The 18,330-nt window shown below is 42.9% G+C and overlaps 2 protein-coding genes across 2 annotated transcripts; one reads left to right on the forward strand and one right to left on the reverse strand. All coding sequences in view use genetic code 11, as the record gives it.

Moving 5' to 3' along the window:
- Positions 1 to 490: 490 nt before the first annotated feature.
- On the reverse strand, positions 491 to 15,345 carry EGR_02355 (putative E3 ubiquitin-protein ligase HERC4; the record flags this gene model as incomplete). Its single annotated transcript, XM_024491604.1, has 21 exons — positions 491 to 646; positions 1,106 to 1,312; positions 1,874 to 2,092; positions 2,722 to 2,955; positions 3,507 to 3,602; positions 3,679 to 3,726; positions 4,161 to 4,418; positions 4,826 to 4,882; positions 4,921 to 5,112; positions 5,201 to 5,236; positions 5,323 to 5,442; positions 5,512 to 5,571; positions 5,800 to 5,859; positions 5,940 to 5,989; positions 6,843 to 7,249; positions 8,682 to 8,971; positions 10,740 to 10,855; positions 11,113 to 11,351; positions 12,383 to 12,849; positions 13,643 to 13,822; positions 15,088 to 15,345. The coding sequence occupies 21 exons, from the start codon at positions 15,343 to 15,345 to the stop codon at positions 491 to 493; spliced, it is 3,750 nt and encodes a 1,249-aa protein (XP_024354110.1).
- A 1,396-nt stretch (positions 15,346 to 16,741) lies between these two features.
- Positions 16,742 to 17,466, forward strand: EGR_02356 (60S ribosomal protein L13a; the record flags this gene model as incomplete). The annotated part of the gene is made up of 4 exons (XM_024491605.1): positions 16,742 to 16,759; positions 16,803 to 16,941; positions 16,977 to 17,224; positions 17,263 to 17,466. The coding sequence occupies 4 exons, from the start codon at positions 16,742 to 16,744 to the stop codon at positions 17,464 to 17,466; spliced, it is 609 nt and encodes a 202-aa protein (XP_024354111.1).
- Positions 17,467 to 18,330: the final 864 nt, after the last annotated feature.

An 18,330-nucleotide genomic window follows, 5' to 3' on the forward strand; every position in this document is an offset into this window, starting at 1 on the left:
TTTTTAACATTTTGCTATGGTGCCGCCTCAAGAATGCAAGCTACCCTTCAATCGACCTTTGTTCTGTATCGCACTGAGAACAAGTGGCTTGTTCTGATCTACCTTTTTTCATAAGATTTTCGAGATTCTGGATCCCAAAGCCTAAAACCACTACCTACACAGGGGTCACACCTCCAGTACTAGCTTAGCTCTGAACAAAGCTGTAAATATTTGATCCTTTCAAGAATAGTTGGTTTGAGACTATTGGTGCAACCCTACCTTAGGAGGCATTTGAAGTGGGTTGCTATTAAACTTCAAATCTCTTTACCAAAGCAGCGTACTTCTTCCGCAGGCTTTATTACTTACCAAAAAACTCGTACTGTATAAAATTGACACGCGTCCGATGGGAGGCGTGTAAGTAGGGTCTAGGGGCTGGCACTCGAAAAATCGTTGGACACTGAGTGAGGAAGGAAAGCACATGAGTAAGTAGGCATTCGTTTGTTTGTTCGTTTCAAACAAGTCCAAAGCCCTCTGTGTTCTCGATGGCTTGCATAAATTTCGTCCTCAAAATCTCCATACTACTGTACTTGGGCAGGTCAAGAATATTGTAGCAAGTATGAGCTACGGGCAAAAAGTCATCTCCACTGCTGTTTGGCTGGATTGTGATCTAGATGAAAACAAAATGGGAGAAGTAACACATCGTGTGTATTTACGGATACATTTGGACTTCGATTAAGGAAATCTACTTTGTAATGCGATTCATCCGTCTCTTCGTGAGTACAGCAATTAATGAATCAGATTAACTCCAATCGTAAAAGTTTTAAAAGCTTGAGAAACAGCAGTGATTCCGTGCCTTTGAAAAACTACTTATTTACTAAGGTCATGGGACCTTTCTAAATGTAATTCGTTGATAAGGTTCAAATGTCACATCATTGGTTTTCATACACTAACACAACTTTTGGGTGAAAAAAAAGTAATGCCGAAGCTGTGAAGTGGACTTCACTAAGTGAGAAAAGATTAATGAAACGGAGTCTTTTTCCACCCCTATGGAGGATGATCAGCCCAAAATGAACCGCTAGCTATTAGATTCTGCTTTATGCTAAGATGAGGAGGTCAGGCAACTTACCTTGATTCCAGGAAGGCCTTCGATTGGCACGCGATCACAACCGGTGAGGAACCGCAGGAAATTCTTCTTCTGCTTCAGGTTGCATTGGTTCAAGAGCACCTCCCAGAACCACTTGATGACTGGGTGCTGATCCCAGTACTCGCCCTGATAGTTGGTGTTTTTTCGCAGATCCTGCCAATCTATGTCGTCCGAACCCACCACCATACTCTTGCAGAACACAAAAAATCGAATAACCTCCTACCGATGGGGAGTACTTTTTTGTGTTAAGCTATGAGCACATGTATTTAGAATTTCACTTTCTCACGTCACCTTCTGTGTAGCATTGAAAGGAACGCTGCGAAGGTGTAATATTTTCGCGTTAAGCCTACGACAGCTAAGGCTCCACCGGCGAAACAGTTCATGACCCCAAGGTTTTGATTACAAGCGTGCCGTCGTATACAAAATCCCTAGAATCGGTCAGATGATCCAGCATCCTGACCACACAGAGCCAAAAAGCCCCGAATATACTTCTATTGTCTCGCCAACTATTGGGTTTTAAAGCCTTAAATGGCATCATTGAGATTAGACTGACTCCACTCTCCTAACCTCAAACAGTATGAATGAGGTGTTTAAATGTAAGTGATACGTTTTCGCGGAATTCTTATCAAACTTAGCAGGTGTCAAGGCAAACTTTCAAACAGTGGAAGACTGAAAGCGAGACTGCTTGCAGAGCAAAAGCTTACCTTGAGGGTATGGCATTTAGAATGGCATCAAACCTGTTGAACTTACGTGTAATTCACTAGGTTGGAACATTTTTATTACATAGCCCGAGCAGACATTGAAGAAGCCGGACTTGAAGGCTTCGAAAACGGATTGGCAGCTCTTGTTGAACCTGAAATTGAGGTACATCTCCACATACTGTTGCTTGTTTTCCTGAGTTACCACCACTTCGCCACCCGAGGGAATGAGAGGAATGCGTTCGATTGCGCCATAGTTATCCACTGCTATCTGCAGTGCAAAAGAGGGGACTTAAGGTCGCTGCTTTCGACTCGCGTGAAGTACGCAATAACCCCGAAGGGACGATGATTTTAGGCAGCTTTCAAATGCATACATTGAGACTTATGTTTACTGTTAGTGCACATCAAGGGAGTACTGAGAGAGTTTGCGGTAGTGCTGATAACCGATGGAGACTAGTGACACATAAATATTCACACTCTATTTACTTCTATTTAATGCCTAAAAACTATGATATTGGGGAGCTGAATAAGGGCTCTGTTCTGTGATCTTTAGGTCACGTGGCACATCACCAAAGTAAGACAAAGTGTGCTAAATCGCAGAGGGAGACTAGTTTGATTCCACTTTCTCAGCGAGAAGGATAAGAGAGAAGCAGGGGAATCTTACGATCATTTGAAAAAAAGAGGCTACAAAGTACGTCAAAAGACCACTTATGGTCCTGTTTAAAATTTCGTTAAACTTGACAACTTTGCTATAAGTGCAACTTGTACTTTCTATAAAAACAAAGCCTTAACTTCAGAATCCGTTACTGCTTAAAAGAAATCAGAATTTAGCGGCCACATCAAGGTAACATTTTTCCAGACAGCGCCACGTAGTAGTAGCGTCGTAGTAAATGGCTTTACCTCAAATGTAAGGCAAAAGGCATCCTCCAAATCGGCCTCTTCGTAGTCCAGTAGCATTTGCAAGGACTTCGCCACCACAGGATCTAATTCCTTAAGGTCCTCCAAAGTGGGCTCCTCACCCAGGAGCTTTTTGAACAATGCCGTGGGAAAGCAGAGGTCTATGATGATAGAGTTGTAGATGGCTAGGCCACATAGTGCACCGACCATGTTGAACATTGATGGCGACTCCATGTTCTGTGAGAAAGGATTCAGCAAAAGTTCGGGATAATTGAGCACTCAAACATCCATGGGTCTTCATGCAATGATCACTCCTAAGTTTCCCGTTACCAACCTAATGTGCGTAGGTAGTTAATTTTTGGTTGTAGTACGGTAACCGAAGGTGTTTGTACGCTGAATAGACTCAAAATCACCAAGCTATCCCCTATCAATGTGTTCCATCGCGAGTATAGCACTAAGAAAACGGGAGTTAACCATGTGCGCAATCCTTGCGCCCAAAGCCTTGAAGTCGCGATTTCATGAAATTATTCAAATCGTACATAAAAATTCTTATATATTTTAAACCATTCAATTGCAACGACATTACCACTGATTTACTTGCATTAGATGAACTGCGATATATTTAAATGAGTAGATTTCAGTGTTTATCTTCTCTCTGTCAGGTAAAAAATCTCTTTTCGAAAGGAATTAGCCAAACAATAGTTTTTATGGGAGTCAGGTTGCTAAACAAATACTCGACCATCCCAAACTGATTGACACGAGATAGGCCATATTTCGGTCAGACTTACGTTTTCGTTAAACCATAGCATGCGCGACTCGGGATACTCCTTGAACATGCCATACACCGGGTTCAGGAGCTCACGCATGATCAAAATAAAGAACTCCTAAAAATTTAACCAAGACCAATCAGAGATCATTAAATTGTTGAAAACTTTAAGGCTATTTTTCATTTGAACTCACCTTCAGCACTCCACCATCATCAATTGCTTCTTCGCCTGTGAAACGCACCTGAAGTTAAAAAAACACGGGGGCGGGAGGTGAGTTTTGACCTATTTTATCTTTCTTGACACATACGTAGACTGGGATATGCGCCTTTTCTTGATTCTTCCGCTTCTGTTTTAGGCGACATTCTATCTCATCGCAAAACCAGAAAAGGGAATTAATAACAACCCATCTTAAGTACTTGCCACTTTCATGCTCAATTCATTCGTTTTCTAAGGTTTATTGAGACGGGTTTACCATTCGTTAACCTCGAGTGAAAACGAGCTTTTTATCCCTTCTGGTCCAAGCAATTCCTTTAAGATGATTAAAGTACCCCCAAACGTCACTGAACACTGCAAATATATTTAGCTAAAAATCAACTGTTTCAAAGTTCTACACGATTGGCCTTAATCCACCGTGGGGGAAGAAAGATTGGCTACAATAGGCGACCAGAGGCTCACCTTGAGTGGCCGTTTTAGATCAGCAGGTGAGTGCATAGCCAGGTGGTCGAGAGTATCGGAAATGAGACGGGAGCGAGAGACCTCAAAGATGACATAGCTCTGTACAAGGGGGCCGAGGATTCGGGATAGATGGGGGCCGAGGATAACAGAAGAGGCCTTCTCCATAGCCAAGTCTTGACTCAACTTAGCCTCCGTCTCCAGCATTTTCGCCTTGCACGCCACGTCGAAGACAAAGGGGTAGTCGAAGATGGAGAAGTCCTGTGGAGGCAGGCAAGAGAAGGGAACATAAAACAACATGCGCATAACCTTCTGAATATATGCGAGGTTGATGTCCATACACACCCCTTTCAATAATGCCTCATCAGTAGCGTCTATCCCCAAGAGAATACCTCTCTTCCTGTAACAAATCTCTTCACCTATTCTACTGGGTGAGCCTATCAGCCTGTCGAATAGAATTGGAGGGGGAGAAGGGAGGGACCAAGGTGTAAAACGCCCTTCTTCAACTGAAGAGGCGAGGGATCAAACCAAGGGGATGACAACAATGTGCAGGTGAAGAGGAGGCAATAGAGTGATAATGCTATGAACTCGGAAGAGAAATGATCGCAAATAACTAGACGTGGACTTCTGTATGAAGGATAGCTGATGAGTGGTCATGCCCAGCGTACCTGATTTTGCAGTGGCTTGGGGGGCACTGACTTCGAACGCCAGAATCGAAATCTGCGCTAAAAGACAACAGAGCCGAGTCAACTAATCCGGCTACTTGTGCCTCGAGCAGCGCGTTCGCTCTACTGGAAGGATGGGGAAGGGAAGGGCTTGGGACAGAAGAGATGTCGAGGTTAAACCTAGTGTTATACTTGTGAGATAAGGCTGCGTAGGGAAAACGACAAGATTGGGAGGTATTAGGATCGCAAAAAATTACCGAAAGACCTCTCAAGCCCTGGGGTGTGGCCCGCTTTAATGCGAACAAAAGTTCATTTTTAATAGAGGTGATGCGTAAGACAAAATGCAGGATAAGGTTATTCTCCTGGGGCGTGACTCACCGGGGGAGGCGACTGCCCAGAGTAGGAGTTGATAGCCTGAAAAGAGAGCAAGGAGGGAATATAGTGAGAACGCAAGAAAAGCGGATGATGTCCAGGGGAGCATTGAGAGCACAATGAAGTACCTTTTCACGAGAGTGGCGCTGAACTAGCCAATTGGCGAACTTTTTCACGTCAAATCTGTCTGTCAGTTCGGGAACGTAGAAAGACGTGTAACTTATCGGCTGGACTCTCTTTTCATTTATCTAAAATAAGGAAGCTTTCTGACAGAAAAAGTAGGGGAAGAATAGTGTTTTCTAACTGAATAAACTCACTTCTCGAAGACGTTTCATGAGCTCAAGGGTTGCGTGAATGCCACTTATCAAATTGAAGCACTAGAAAGAGTTCATATAAATAGTTTAACAGCCTTGTTATAGCGTATGCCACATAAATTAATACAAGGGGGCCAGTTTTATATAACACAACGTTGAGGCTAAAGGTGATCAAAAGACGATGAAATTCATAAGCTCACTTTCATATAGTTGAAGGTTAATTTAAACTGTGCCTATTCAAAACATTTAAGTAGGTCACCGAAATGCCTATCGGGCTGTAAAAAAACTCACCGCGGTTTCACCTGCATCTTGCTTCGAGGAGCAGAGATAGGCAACAAAATTGTTTAGGTTCTGAATGACAAAAACACCATCACCAAATGAGACATTCTTAGCGTGAGTGAGAAGTAGTGTGGGATCAGTAGACGACTCACAGCGACTAAGCGACGGAAAAACCGTGGCTGGAAGCCTTTGAACCAGGAATCTATGAGGCGAAAAATAGGGAATTAAAAGTTATTGGCATCTGTGCATTTAATAAGTGGATTTTGAATCCATCGCATCAGGCGTGTTTGTAGGATGCTTGCCGAAGTAACCGTAAGAATGCGGATAATATTACGGGTGAACGCCGCGGCAGTAGTACAATTGTCCTTGACTTTCGAAAGTGCATTCCCATGAAAATTTGATACCACACTGATGCACTTTTGCTATTTTGAGGTAAGATGTCGTTGACGCATTGGAAATAAGGGCAACAACGCGTCGACTTCAGACTTGAAATCAGTGACATCAACATTAAGTAATAATTATGGGAAAATGAATAACGGGAGAAAATGCGGTAAGGATGACCTTCAAACAATCAAATTCTAGATTTGAGTACAAACCTGAGTGAAAAACAAGTCCTTGATTAGTTCGCCAAAGCAACTAATCCCAATATTCAGCAATTACGAACTCCTGTAAACAACGTGACAGCGTTGACAACTGGAGCAGCCTTCATAGGCAATCTACGAAACTAGATGCTTTATATAGCATTTTAAAACAACTCGACCACAACATTCCACTGCAGAAAAAGTTATCATTATGTTTTGGGTCTTTAGCTGTTTAATTCCATGTGAATTAACGCATGGATTGAGATCTTATGAGATGGTAAAGACGTAGTAAGCACACCACCATAGAGTTTGGTAAATTCAGTTGTGAAGAAATAAAACAGTTCAATTTTCACTCCATTGTAACTAGAACTAGTCCAGGATTAAGATCAAATCTGCGGAAAGTGGTTAAATGGCAGCCGAATCTCAAATCAATCGCCACTTAAATGTGCATTTCGAAACGGAAGTGCACCCTACCTAGCACGGAGGACGGCACACCTTCCAGCCGACAAACAGCGCGACAGAAGCTGGCCAGAACGAAGCCTGCAGCATAACCAGCCAATACGGTGGGATACCAATTAAAGGGCTCGTCGTTCTGGAAGGTGACAGGCGGTGGGGGAACGGAGGTGTCCACTGTCACTATCACCGCGTCTGTCCGCGGCGTCTCGAGTAGCGGAGAGACGGCGAGAAAGACAAAGGCACGCAGACACTCAAGGTCGGGAAAGTTACGACGCGGGCGCGAAATCACCTCCACCAGGGGTCGAATAAGACGACGAGCAGCGTTCGGTGGTGCTGCCAGGAAGAGTTCCTCCTGCAATTCGTGTGCGGCGTCCAAGTCCATCCCGTGGTCTGCCCGTCCTATGTTGTAGTGGCTTCGATTCGGGCTATCGGAAATAAAATGAGTCAACTGTGCCATTCTCTGCCATTTCAAGACCGGATTCCTAATTTAACTCATAGTGCGACTTTAATATCCGTTCAGGATGGCTACTGAATCAATACAATAGCACAGATGCATCCATATGCCCACATGCAGTTTGCCTTTTGAATACCGCAAAGAAAAGATGAAAGGTGGTTTGAGCCGACGAACAATTGGATCACAAGCAAGAATAGTAAGCGGTAGCAAAAAATGGTGAAATTTGTAGATAAGAAAACCGGTGAGATGATTTGGAAATGATAAATGGAATATAAATCGCAGTGACGAGTATGAAATGGACGTATACAAGCTTTATAGGAGAATAATGGAACACGTTCGGAAACAAGAAATTACATTTGTCATAAAGATAAAAAGCATTGGGAAATGGACCAATTTAAAGCCCTATTTAGGCGATGTTTAGCTGTGAAAAATGTAGGAAAGCCCCTAACGTTATAGGCTAACAAGATCTATTGTTAACTATTTTATTTGAAAACCATGTGCGCTTTACCGTATTCCTCTGCGATTATTAAAGCAAAATAATCAAATACTACTGTCTTGGCGCTTCATTTAGTTCCTACACCTACTTTAATTGCTCTACGCCAAGCCTTAAACTACGAAAGGGAATTAAAATCCTGGCGCCCACTTTCCTGTTTACGTAATAACACAAACAATGAAAGCGAATGTAGGAATAAGGTTAGCAGACTTTTAACCTTCCTGACAAAACAGAACACATCACCTGGAAGACCAGATGCAAGATGGACGATGTATCACGATTACCAAATAACACCGATATCAAACGTAGTACAGCTCGATCCCAATAGTCGAACACTAAAAGTGGATAATAGCCGATACAGCTTCTTCGCAAAATATAACGACTCATAGTGATGACAGGTGAGTGATTCAGTGACGAAGAAAGAGGCCTACTGATCGACCAGGAGATGAGAGACAAGGTAACCAATTCGCTAAGATTTACAACCGGTGTAAAAAGTGCTCAAAACTAGATAAATGGCAACAAGAGAATGGAAGGAAAAGCAGCCAAAGTAGTCCCTTTGTAAAAAAAGAAATTCTCACTTTCTAACCAGGGGACAGGGAAATTAAGGCATTGAGTTTGTCAAATAATTCAGACATCAAGCGAGGTGCAACAAACGCAAAAGTTAGAGAAGTGAAAGTGAATAGCATCCAGTACAATGACTTTTGCAGCAGTAAAAAAATCCCATTATCAAACAAGAGATTTGAAACAGGAGGGTAGATAAATTACGATGGTTAAATGGTTTAAGAGGTAAACCTAGCAGGGCTTCGTGTAAACATTGGAGCAATAAAGGCTACAGACAAAATAATCAATGTGGCGACTCCGATAGATGAAATGATCATCCATTACTGCAGCAGTGGAAAGAGGAGCTTACTTGTCGACAAGGAGGCTGGAGGCGAGACAGCCGATGGAGCCGAAAGCAGACTCAAGTCGGCGGAGCGCGGTGTGCATGGAGTAGGCCTCAAGACTGTAGGTGGCGTCGCTAATGTCCGCCGCAGTAGCGTCCGTACTGGAGAACTTGCGGCTAGACCGGCGGCGCATCAGATAAGGGTGCTCTGCAAGGCCCTCTACGTAGCGCCTCATCAGGGGTTCGCTAAAAGTACCAATGTTGCTCAGGAGGCAAGACCGCCACTTTCGAAAGTCTATCGGGGTCGGACAGGCAAGCTGTGTGGAGGAGGAAGGAGGCAAGTAAAAAGAATGTAAAAGTTTTCGTGCCAGACAAAAGTAGCTATGGTGACCCCATCCATGCTTTAAGACATAAACACTAAGCATGTACACGTGCAACGCAATAAGCAGGTCCAACTATTTCCTTTGTCACATGTAACTCACAAAAGCAACCTTTCAGAATAGAGCCCTTTTAATTTAATTGGTCCAGACGGTTGACTAGATACGTCCCAATACAATACAAAGTCCATTGAAACCACATGCATTTAGTTATGTTTGTTCTCTCGCTACCAGGCTGAAGCTTTTTACAAGATACATTTTTGGTATTCCATTCAATGTATTAGAAAGCTAACGGCAAATAATCCAGTATCTCCTACTTGAAAATCAAGTAGGTGGGTAAATATTATTGCCATTTATAAGACCCTGATAATTTTTTGCTGGGTTATTATATAAGTGAAAACTGTAAGCATTAGTCACCTAAAGAGCCAAAGGAAGTGGCGATTTAACTCAGACTTCCAAGCACGAAATTAAAGAATTGTACTTTCTGCAAAATGTCCTCTAGCCTTTACTTTTTCCATGTGAAAAATTGCGCCTAGAGGACGAATGGAATCTTACTTTAAACTCACGCTTAGAACGGCTTTACACGTTTTACAAAGTAATGCAAATCAATTATCACAAAACCCTAGGGGAAATGATTCAATTCAGCAAAATGCTTGTGCTGTTGTTGAATTTTTTCAAAAATGAATACATGCGTAGTTTTGTTTTATTTCAGTGAGTGTAGCGTCAACTATCTGCTAAATTATTTCTTGGGGTCAACAAAGTCGCCGATTTATTGGAGCACGATATGTGCAAACAGGCTTCAAACGCAAGAAAATTAAGCCTCGAACGCACTTATAGTACCGTGAAGAGTAAAGTAATATAACAAAGCGAAAACAAGAGGCGCGACGTGGGAATTTTATAACACACGCAAAGCATCCGAAGACCGAAATAGACACCCAAATGCTGCAGGCGAATGGGAGAAATTGACGAACTAGCAATGCCCCAGGTTGTTAGGAATTTTAGCTTAGTAATGACAACGTTTATTCTGAAATAATTAAGCATGTACTTTTACAGATGTTGTAAATGTGCACATGTGCTACATGTTTGCATGATCAGTGAAGAGCAAGAAGTGGCTTTTCAGCCAGTTTTCATTATTGTATTATTGAAGTAAGGTTCGTTTCGCCACACATATAACTCAATGTAGCACTTTTACTAATGATAGACGGTGGAAGGAATCGTGAATAGCACAACCAGATTAAAGGCTTTTTAAAATTCACTCTACTCCCTTCTAGGCAACTCCTCACAAGCACCGCCGTTTTTGTGACTTCTGAAAAAGTTAGACGAATTTGTCTAGGTATCCCTTCGCATCCGCAGAAAATTTTATTCCACCTGTATGATCAAAATGTAACGGGGTTGTTGGATTCTAGTTACATGCTTGAGAAATTTGCCATCCTTTTGATCGGGTTGGTCGAAATTTCACTGGAATCTGGTAGAAGGCTTCAAATATACCCACATTTATACTTACCTTTAAAGTCTATTAATTCCCGAGTCCAAAACTCGTTGTAAGTCATAAATGGAAAACATCACAAAAACAACTGAAAGATAGTTTAGGAGCTTGGGAAGGAAATGCTATAGATGGGCTAGTTTGGAAATTTAGAAGTCTGGTTAGACACTGCAGACTATGCCATTAGTTTAGCACTTTCCAATACTTTCTGGTAAGATCACTTACCCCAGAGTGATGTGTGACTGCAAAGCAGTGATTTCCACCAGTGTACACACCGATGATCGCGAGATCATCCGAGTTGCCAGAGGAAGAGGGGGAGGATTCATGCGAAAGCCAGGGGCCTTCCAAGAGAAGTTTGGAACTTCGTCAATACTATGCAAATAACTACCAGAGGGCAATATACCTGAGAATAATAGGCAATAATTGTGAATAAACCGACTAGCCAGGCAAAATATTAGACCTCAGACGATGACAGAGAAGGATGGGAACCTATGATTTGCACCACACTGCCAGCTTCTAATTATAGCACGTACCCATGGTTGGGAAAATGGTTAGTTACGGTGAAATAAAATAGCTTCAAGGAGAGAGTGCAGCTCACCCTTGACGACGATGGGCACAAAGGTGCGCTCGCGGTTGAGTAGACCGAGTTGGCCATCGACACCACAGCCAAAAACGAGAAGGCGGGGCTGAGGGGGTGATTTTGAGGGGTTGGTCACGAGGACCAGGGTATGGCGCCGACCGCACCACACTTGAGTACACGTGTCGCCCATCAACTCAAACACCTGCTGAGGTTGACTCGTCGTCACTGCTGAGGAGCCGTGGCCCAACTGACCAAATCTGTGCAGATATGCGTGTGGTGAGCCCACCATCAACGTGATTATAGTTATTATTAAGCATACCATGCTAATGGTATACATTATTACACAGGTTTCATACCGGATGGGAGTAGCTCTAGTCACAAAACAGTTGTGGCCATGAGCCAGTTTACGAAAGCTGTCAAAGGAGTTTGTGGTAAGTCAAGACGCCAAGGCAATAGTGGATCGTCGGGTTAGATAGCATGCCACTTCGCACTCTTTAAGCAACGATGGAGGAACAAACTTCATTTAAAGATTAATAAAGCAAGAACCACTCCTGACTCTACCTTAAAAAAATAATTGATTAACAGGGATCAAAGCAGCTCTAATCGATGGGCTTAGAACGATCAACTATATCCTATAAACCGGTTGGCATACTTTCCAACGCCATTAAAGACAACCCAAAATTTCACTAAATATGGCGTCAATCTTTCCAAGGACTTAAGCAAGATCCATGATCCACCTTGTTGAAAGTTTCATAAAGCCCAGGCGAGGCAAAAAATGCCCCATACTTATGAGTCGGTGATAATAATACAGATCAAAGCAGTTCGTGATGCTTCAGATACATGTAGTAACTTTTCATTAGATCAAAATCCACCCTCATTGAACCTAGGCGTCGTACCGCCAAGGTGCAGGAGCCAAAAACTGGGGGCACAGTCAACTTTGGAAATACCTTGGACAAGAGAAACTGGAACTATTGAACGAGATTGCATTTGCTATTTACTATAGAGCAGAGGATTCCGTTTGGCACGAAAATTGGTGCTGAGAAGATTGTCTCATGATGATACTGAACTACTACTGTCAATAATGACTTAAAGAAGTTCGACCAACCCTTTACATAGCTTCGGAGACTATTTGAAAAAAATTAACAGAATCATCAGTCATCATGAAAGTAGTGACCTCATGTAACTGGATATGGACCAAATTATAACTACACTTATTCAAAACAATCAGACATTACCAATGGAGTTAATCAATAAAGTATACGCTAATAAACAACGAAGCAGGAATCACCTTCCATCGCCAAAAGTAAAGACAGCGCCATCTTTGGTGAGGAGGGCAGAGTGTGTCTCGCCACAGGCGACAAAGGTGACACCACGGCGTTTCATGCTCTTAAGAAGCCGCGGGGTGGGCACGCTGACGACACCTGGTCTGCTTACTGTCTCATTAGCGCTGACCTCCGTGCGAGAGTGTTTGCGCGAGTCTTGCGCCTTGATCTCTGGCTCGTCCAGGCCCAACTGGCCGCGTGAGTTCGAGCCCCAGGCGTAGACAGAGCCACTGGGGGTGACGAGGAGGTTGTGGTTGGCTCCAGCCGCTACCTGACGCACGGGCAGGGCTGAGAGACACTCGACCAGCTGTGGGGTCACCATTGGTCTGGATGAACAGTAACCCAGACCCAACTGTCCCTGGTTGTTCGAGCCCCAGGTATATATCTCCGAGGCCTCTGTTAGTGCTATTGTGTGCTCTAGTCCCAGACTTATCTGTGAAAGGAAAGCACCCCACTCACCACCCGAAATCATCGCGATCATACTCGCTTGTAGAGCAGCACATGCCATCGTAATGCTTTCCATTTGAGTTTTAGTAGAGCTCCGCTTTGTAAACCATGTAGCCAGAAATATTGCAAAACGAGGTCCCTATGCACCGCATATAAATAGAGTCTTAGATCCTACGTTTTACCAAGAAGACTTAATTCGGGCTTCAATTCCTTAATGCGATTCACACATAAGGAAAATATGTCGATATAAAACCGTAGAATTGTGATATTTTAGTTGCATTTCAGGAGGATTAGGAGACCTTCTAGTCAGGCATCCCATAAATCATAGTAGTGGCATTTGTGACGAAATCACAAGCCTGACACCATTACAGCCCATCAAACAACAGCAACATCATACCACCCGCATATGAATCGCTGATCGAAAGTACATAAATGCGCACCATCTGAAGTGAAATTTACACAAGTACTTCAGGAATTTGTGTTATACAGGGTAAAAAATCAGCGTAACACATGACCTTTGTGCAGGGTCAGCGCGACGCAGCAGCCCAATATATGATAACTTAAAATACAAAATTTTTTTGCATATTCAAGCATTAGTGGATGGAATATTGCAAAACTTCACATTATGATTCGTTTCAACTAGTAACGCATTTGCAACATTCAAATATCAGGGCATCGAACCTACCTGTACAATAGAGTCACCATTACGAAGAGCAGCTGGACATAGTACAATGAGGCAGATAACAAGGAAGTAAGTGCAGTGATTTAGTGTGACGCACCTGGACGATGGGACCGTAGTTGAAATCAAGCGGTCGCACGCCAGTGTCGTCAAAGTCCTCCCGACCCAATTGATGGTTTGTGTTGCAGCCCCACATGTAGACGCGACCGGCAGTCGTTATGGCGGCGCTGTGATAGGGTCCTGCGGCGATATCTCTGATCTGCTCCTTAATGCCTGACACCTGACAGAGGCGGAGGGAGGAGAAACATTTTTTGGTTTTGTAACAATGGTGAGTGACAAAGGTAACCATACGAACTGATCATCAATGCTGATTAAAGCGAAACCCGATTACGAATTAGTCTGTTGTCGGTCCACTTGTACGAAAAGTCCGAAAAAAATGTCGAAACAATAAATACCATCCACTGAACTTAAGGTGGAAGATGCTCGACCTAACAGACCATTAAGAATGAACTGCTGTGTTTTAATAAACGTTATTTTTTTTTAAATACCACAATTTTCGCTGTTGTCACAATTTCAACCACCCTCTGGGTTTACGAATAGCCTTTAGAAGCGTTATTTCGTAAAATAATGGATTATTGCCTTATTAATACCGCCTATAGCCTAATACCATCATGGAACGAATATACCATCCCGGGGAGTTTGAACTGTTATCTGATGAACCCAAATACCATGTAAAACTATTCTGACCTCTGACCAAATGATATGATTGGCATATGACAACTTATCACTCCTTCCAAATAAAAAAGAGGGGGTGATATACCATTCCACTCATGATCATCGTGCTTTAATGACTTCCTCAAAAGCTCAATTCCCATTTAACGTTTCTAACAGGTTACATGAGTTATAGATGGTCATCATGTGAAAAGTGTAATGGGACAATAGGTCCCAGGTACTAAAGCTAGAACCTGTTTGATCAAAGGCTCATTAAACTCCAAAAGAGTGATGGGATAGTGGACTGTGATGATCGCCACTTCACCCACGCTTAAGCGTCTCTTGCAGAAAAGAGCGTAGAAGTCAGAGATGTGCGCATAAGGTGGAGTAACATACGCAACAGTCATGGATGACATGAAACAACGGTTGGCCTTTGAATGTAGACTGAAAATAAAAACTGAATGTTCCACAGAGGGTGATAAAATCTTAGCATTCTACGGGTTGTTAACCGACAAGCATGAATTATTTTACGAGTGTGTGCATCAAGTTAAGTGCTATATCACATTAAACAGCACATAGCTTTAGTCAAAAATCGAGTGAAAATGTTTCGCAGTCACAAAGAGATGACATTTAATCAAGCCCAACTGAATGGAATGGAGTTGTATGACATTAGATATCAAGAGGTATTAATGGATATGAAAAAAAGAAAAGTGATAAGATTCAAATGAAAAATTGTGCCAAATGGTATCCTTTAATACCAGACGGAGCGCCATAAAAAGCAGTAGCGAAAGAAGGTTTTTAATTGCGTTTGGGACTCAAAGGAAAATGACTCACTTTATCGAATGCATTAGGCCTACGACAGTGTCCTAGTTGACCAAATTCATTTGAGCCCGAGCTGTACACGAGACCTTCCGAATCCAAAGCGAGGGTGTGCTGGTAGCCGCAGGCCAATTTTACTAGGTGTTTGCTAACACCCATCGGAGGCCAGTTGACGACAGTGGGTCGGTTGACCTGCGCGCAAGGTTCGACACCGGAAACTGGACCTAGCTGGCCATCATCGCTCGATCCCCAACCATATAGGATTGTGGACATCAGGAGGGGAGAAATACAACGTCCAAAAGCACGCTGACGGGTCATAAATTCAATCAAACAATCAGATAAATCCCGTAAGTCTATTGGAGCGTTGATAGGAAATAATGAAGTGGTTTTGAAACCTAGAACGACAGTAATCATGGCACTGCTAATTGCAATTTTCAAATGAAACGGCTTAGAAATCCCTCTTTATTAGAGATGTAAGGGAATTCAAGCTTCAAGCGCGGGATCAAGCCAAGTAAATTTGAGTACTTAGGATCTGTCATGGCGTCCGTAGACCAAAACATGCCTTCAACAAGAAGACAGCAAATTTGCTTCAACAGGAAAACAACTGTGCTGACTATGTAGGACGACAAGCATATGCATATATGCTATTCAAACACAGGTAAAAAGTTGATAACAATGTTGGTGTTGGTGGATTAAGACACAACGACGCAGGTAAACCATCACTCTAGGATTAGGTGGATTAAAACCGATATAATTAAAGTGAACTAACGAACCATATTAAAATAATGCCCATAGAGCACTAGCTTTTGGTTCTTGTCAATATCTGCGAACACGACTTATGCATAAACATGCATGTATCAAATACAAGTTTTCGAGGGACTCAAAATTAACCTGCGGAAATTGATAGTATGCTCTGACCCGATCACGCCAAGAACAAATTAGCCAATCATAGCAATAACGCAATGTATGAAATATTCAGCTGCAATATCAAAAAATGAAGTCAAATTTTTAGAAGTTCTAGAAAATTGAATGCGAAGACAAATGACAATGTGGCATACGAGGAAGGCAAATCAAATCAGAAAATGTATAAAATTAAAAGAGTGTGTGATTTCGAAAATTGAGCTTTGTTAAACTGATAATTAGAAAAACAAAATGCTTAAGTTTGTTAAGTTTAATAGTAACAAGGCTTTGTTTGTGATAATGTAGGCCATTTTAGTGCAGGTTGGACATGTCAATGCAATTCAGCACTTGCCTAGATTCCTTGACCCAATCGCTGATTATTGCTTGGCTTTTAATACCACACTCTTGTTGAAGAGGTGTACTAAGGTATTTTTAAATGCACGCACCAGTCTTTAGTCAAAGGAAGGCAAAAGCGGTGTTACTTATTGTGTTGTTCACCAAAAAAATCAAACTTAGGCACAAATAAGTAATTCGAAGCATTTACATAACTACCTTCTGTTTCTGGAGCTATGGAATCCGTCTTGTTTTGCATCACCATAGCTCAGATCTTACCTGAGAAATTAAACAAAAACAAGCTGCGATTAAAATAGTCCATTTTAACCCTATGTATGACTTTGCTGAATTACTTACTTAGTGTTTTATCATACTTGTGCTGCAGCTTGTTTTAATCTGCGCTGGCCGCTCATGGGGAATTTTGGTTTGCAACACGATGCTATTCCAGCGAAAGGTATGCAGGTTTCGAGTTGATCACAGCTCCTCCCACTTTGTAGGCCATTATAATCGACGCTCGTGGTCATCTACTCGGAAGACTCGCGTCGATTGTTGCTAAAACTCTCCTTCAAGGACAAAGAATAGTTGTTGTTCGCTGTGAGGAGATTAACATTTCTGGCTCGCTTTATCGTAACAAACGTAGGTTACTCTATTGTAATAACGCCTGTTTTAAGTAAAGTATCATGAGTTTCTGCGCAAGCGAATGAACACGAACCCTTCACATGGTCCTTACCACTATCGCGCTCCGGCCAAAATTTTTTGGCGTACCGTCAGGGGAATGTTGCCCCACAAGTTGTACCGAGGAAAGGAAGCCCTATCCAGACTCAAGTGTTTTGAGGGTATCCCTCCTCCTTATGATAAGAAAAAGCGCGTTGTTGTTCCATCCGCTCTCCGCGTTCTCCGCTTGAAACAGCGTAGGAAGGTAATTCAGTTGGTATCCTTTTGACGCCTTCTTTCTAGTTCTGTACTCTCTCCAGGCTTTCTTCTGAGGTCGGATGGAAGTATGAAAATGTGATTAAAAAGATGGAAGCTCGCCGAAAGGCACGAGCTGCTGTTTGGTACAAGAAAAAGAAGTTCGACGCAATTCCCGACCAGGTTGCCCGAGGAAGGGCCCGCGAAGCCATCAAACCCTACAAGGCCATTCTCAAGAAATACGGCTACTAAGTTAAGTGGAATAAATACTGTGGTGTGTATTTTTTACGATTGTTAGGTCGTTCATCCTCTTGGACGGAGTGGGTTTCTCTTACTCTTGCTGTGGGTGGGCTGGAAGTGTTGTTATTCTGGTCCCCCTATAATGGTTGCGGCGTTTCGTCTGCTGCGGCTCCATTACCGTTCGTTGCCTTGACCCCATGATGATTCGCACTTTGCTCTCTGTATTTTTCGGCGTTTTTTTGATAGGCGCGTACTTGGAGTTCTTTTTCCATGCACTTGGACTGCGTCCATTAACTGCCATGCCGACTACTTTATTTAAATGGCTGTGTAGGTTTTGATTGGGATCGATTATCACTTCCGGGTGAGGAGTCTGGTTTCATTGGTTTTCTTATCGGTTATCGGCGTCTCTTCACCCCAGTGTCGCCACAAATTCCATCTCTCGGCGGAATCCCCTGCTATCTGGTTGTAAATAGGTGAAGCTAGTGGCTGTCACGTGGTTTGCCGGTTTGAGAAGTTCGTGTGTAATCCATAACTGCGTGAACAGTCTCAGTTACCGACTTGTCACCGCGGCCAACGCCTGCAAGCCCGCGAGTTGCGTGTCCCATCGTTGGGTGCGGCGGGGGCACGGTTTTTTGAATGTGTAGTCGGCGTTTTCGCTGTCTGCACTTGGATCTTGGTAGAAAAGGGCGAGATGCGTGATACCGACTACGGCTCTTTTCAAATGTGAGCGTTTGGGCGGCATGCTGCTAGCGCCGAATTGAGTGGTGGCGCGCTTGAACTGGATCGGTCGCGTACCGTAAGATCTGCGCGAATCATCCACGTTGACCTTGTAGTCCCTAGATGTCTTTAATCTATAAAGACCGCGAAGGTGTCGAT

Source organism: Echinococcus granulosus (assembly GCF_000524195.1).
Source record: "Echinococcus granulosus chromosome Unknown EG_S00010, whole genome shotgun sequence".
Lineage (NCBI taxonomy): Eukaryota > Metazoa > Platyhelminthes > Cestoda > Cyclophyllidea > Taeniidae > Echinococcus > Echinococcus granulosus.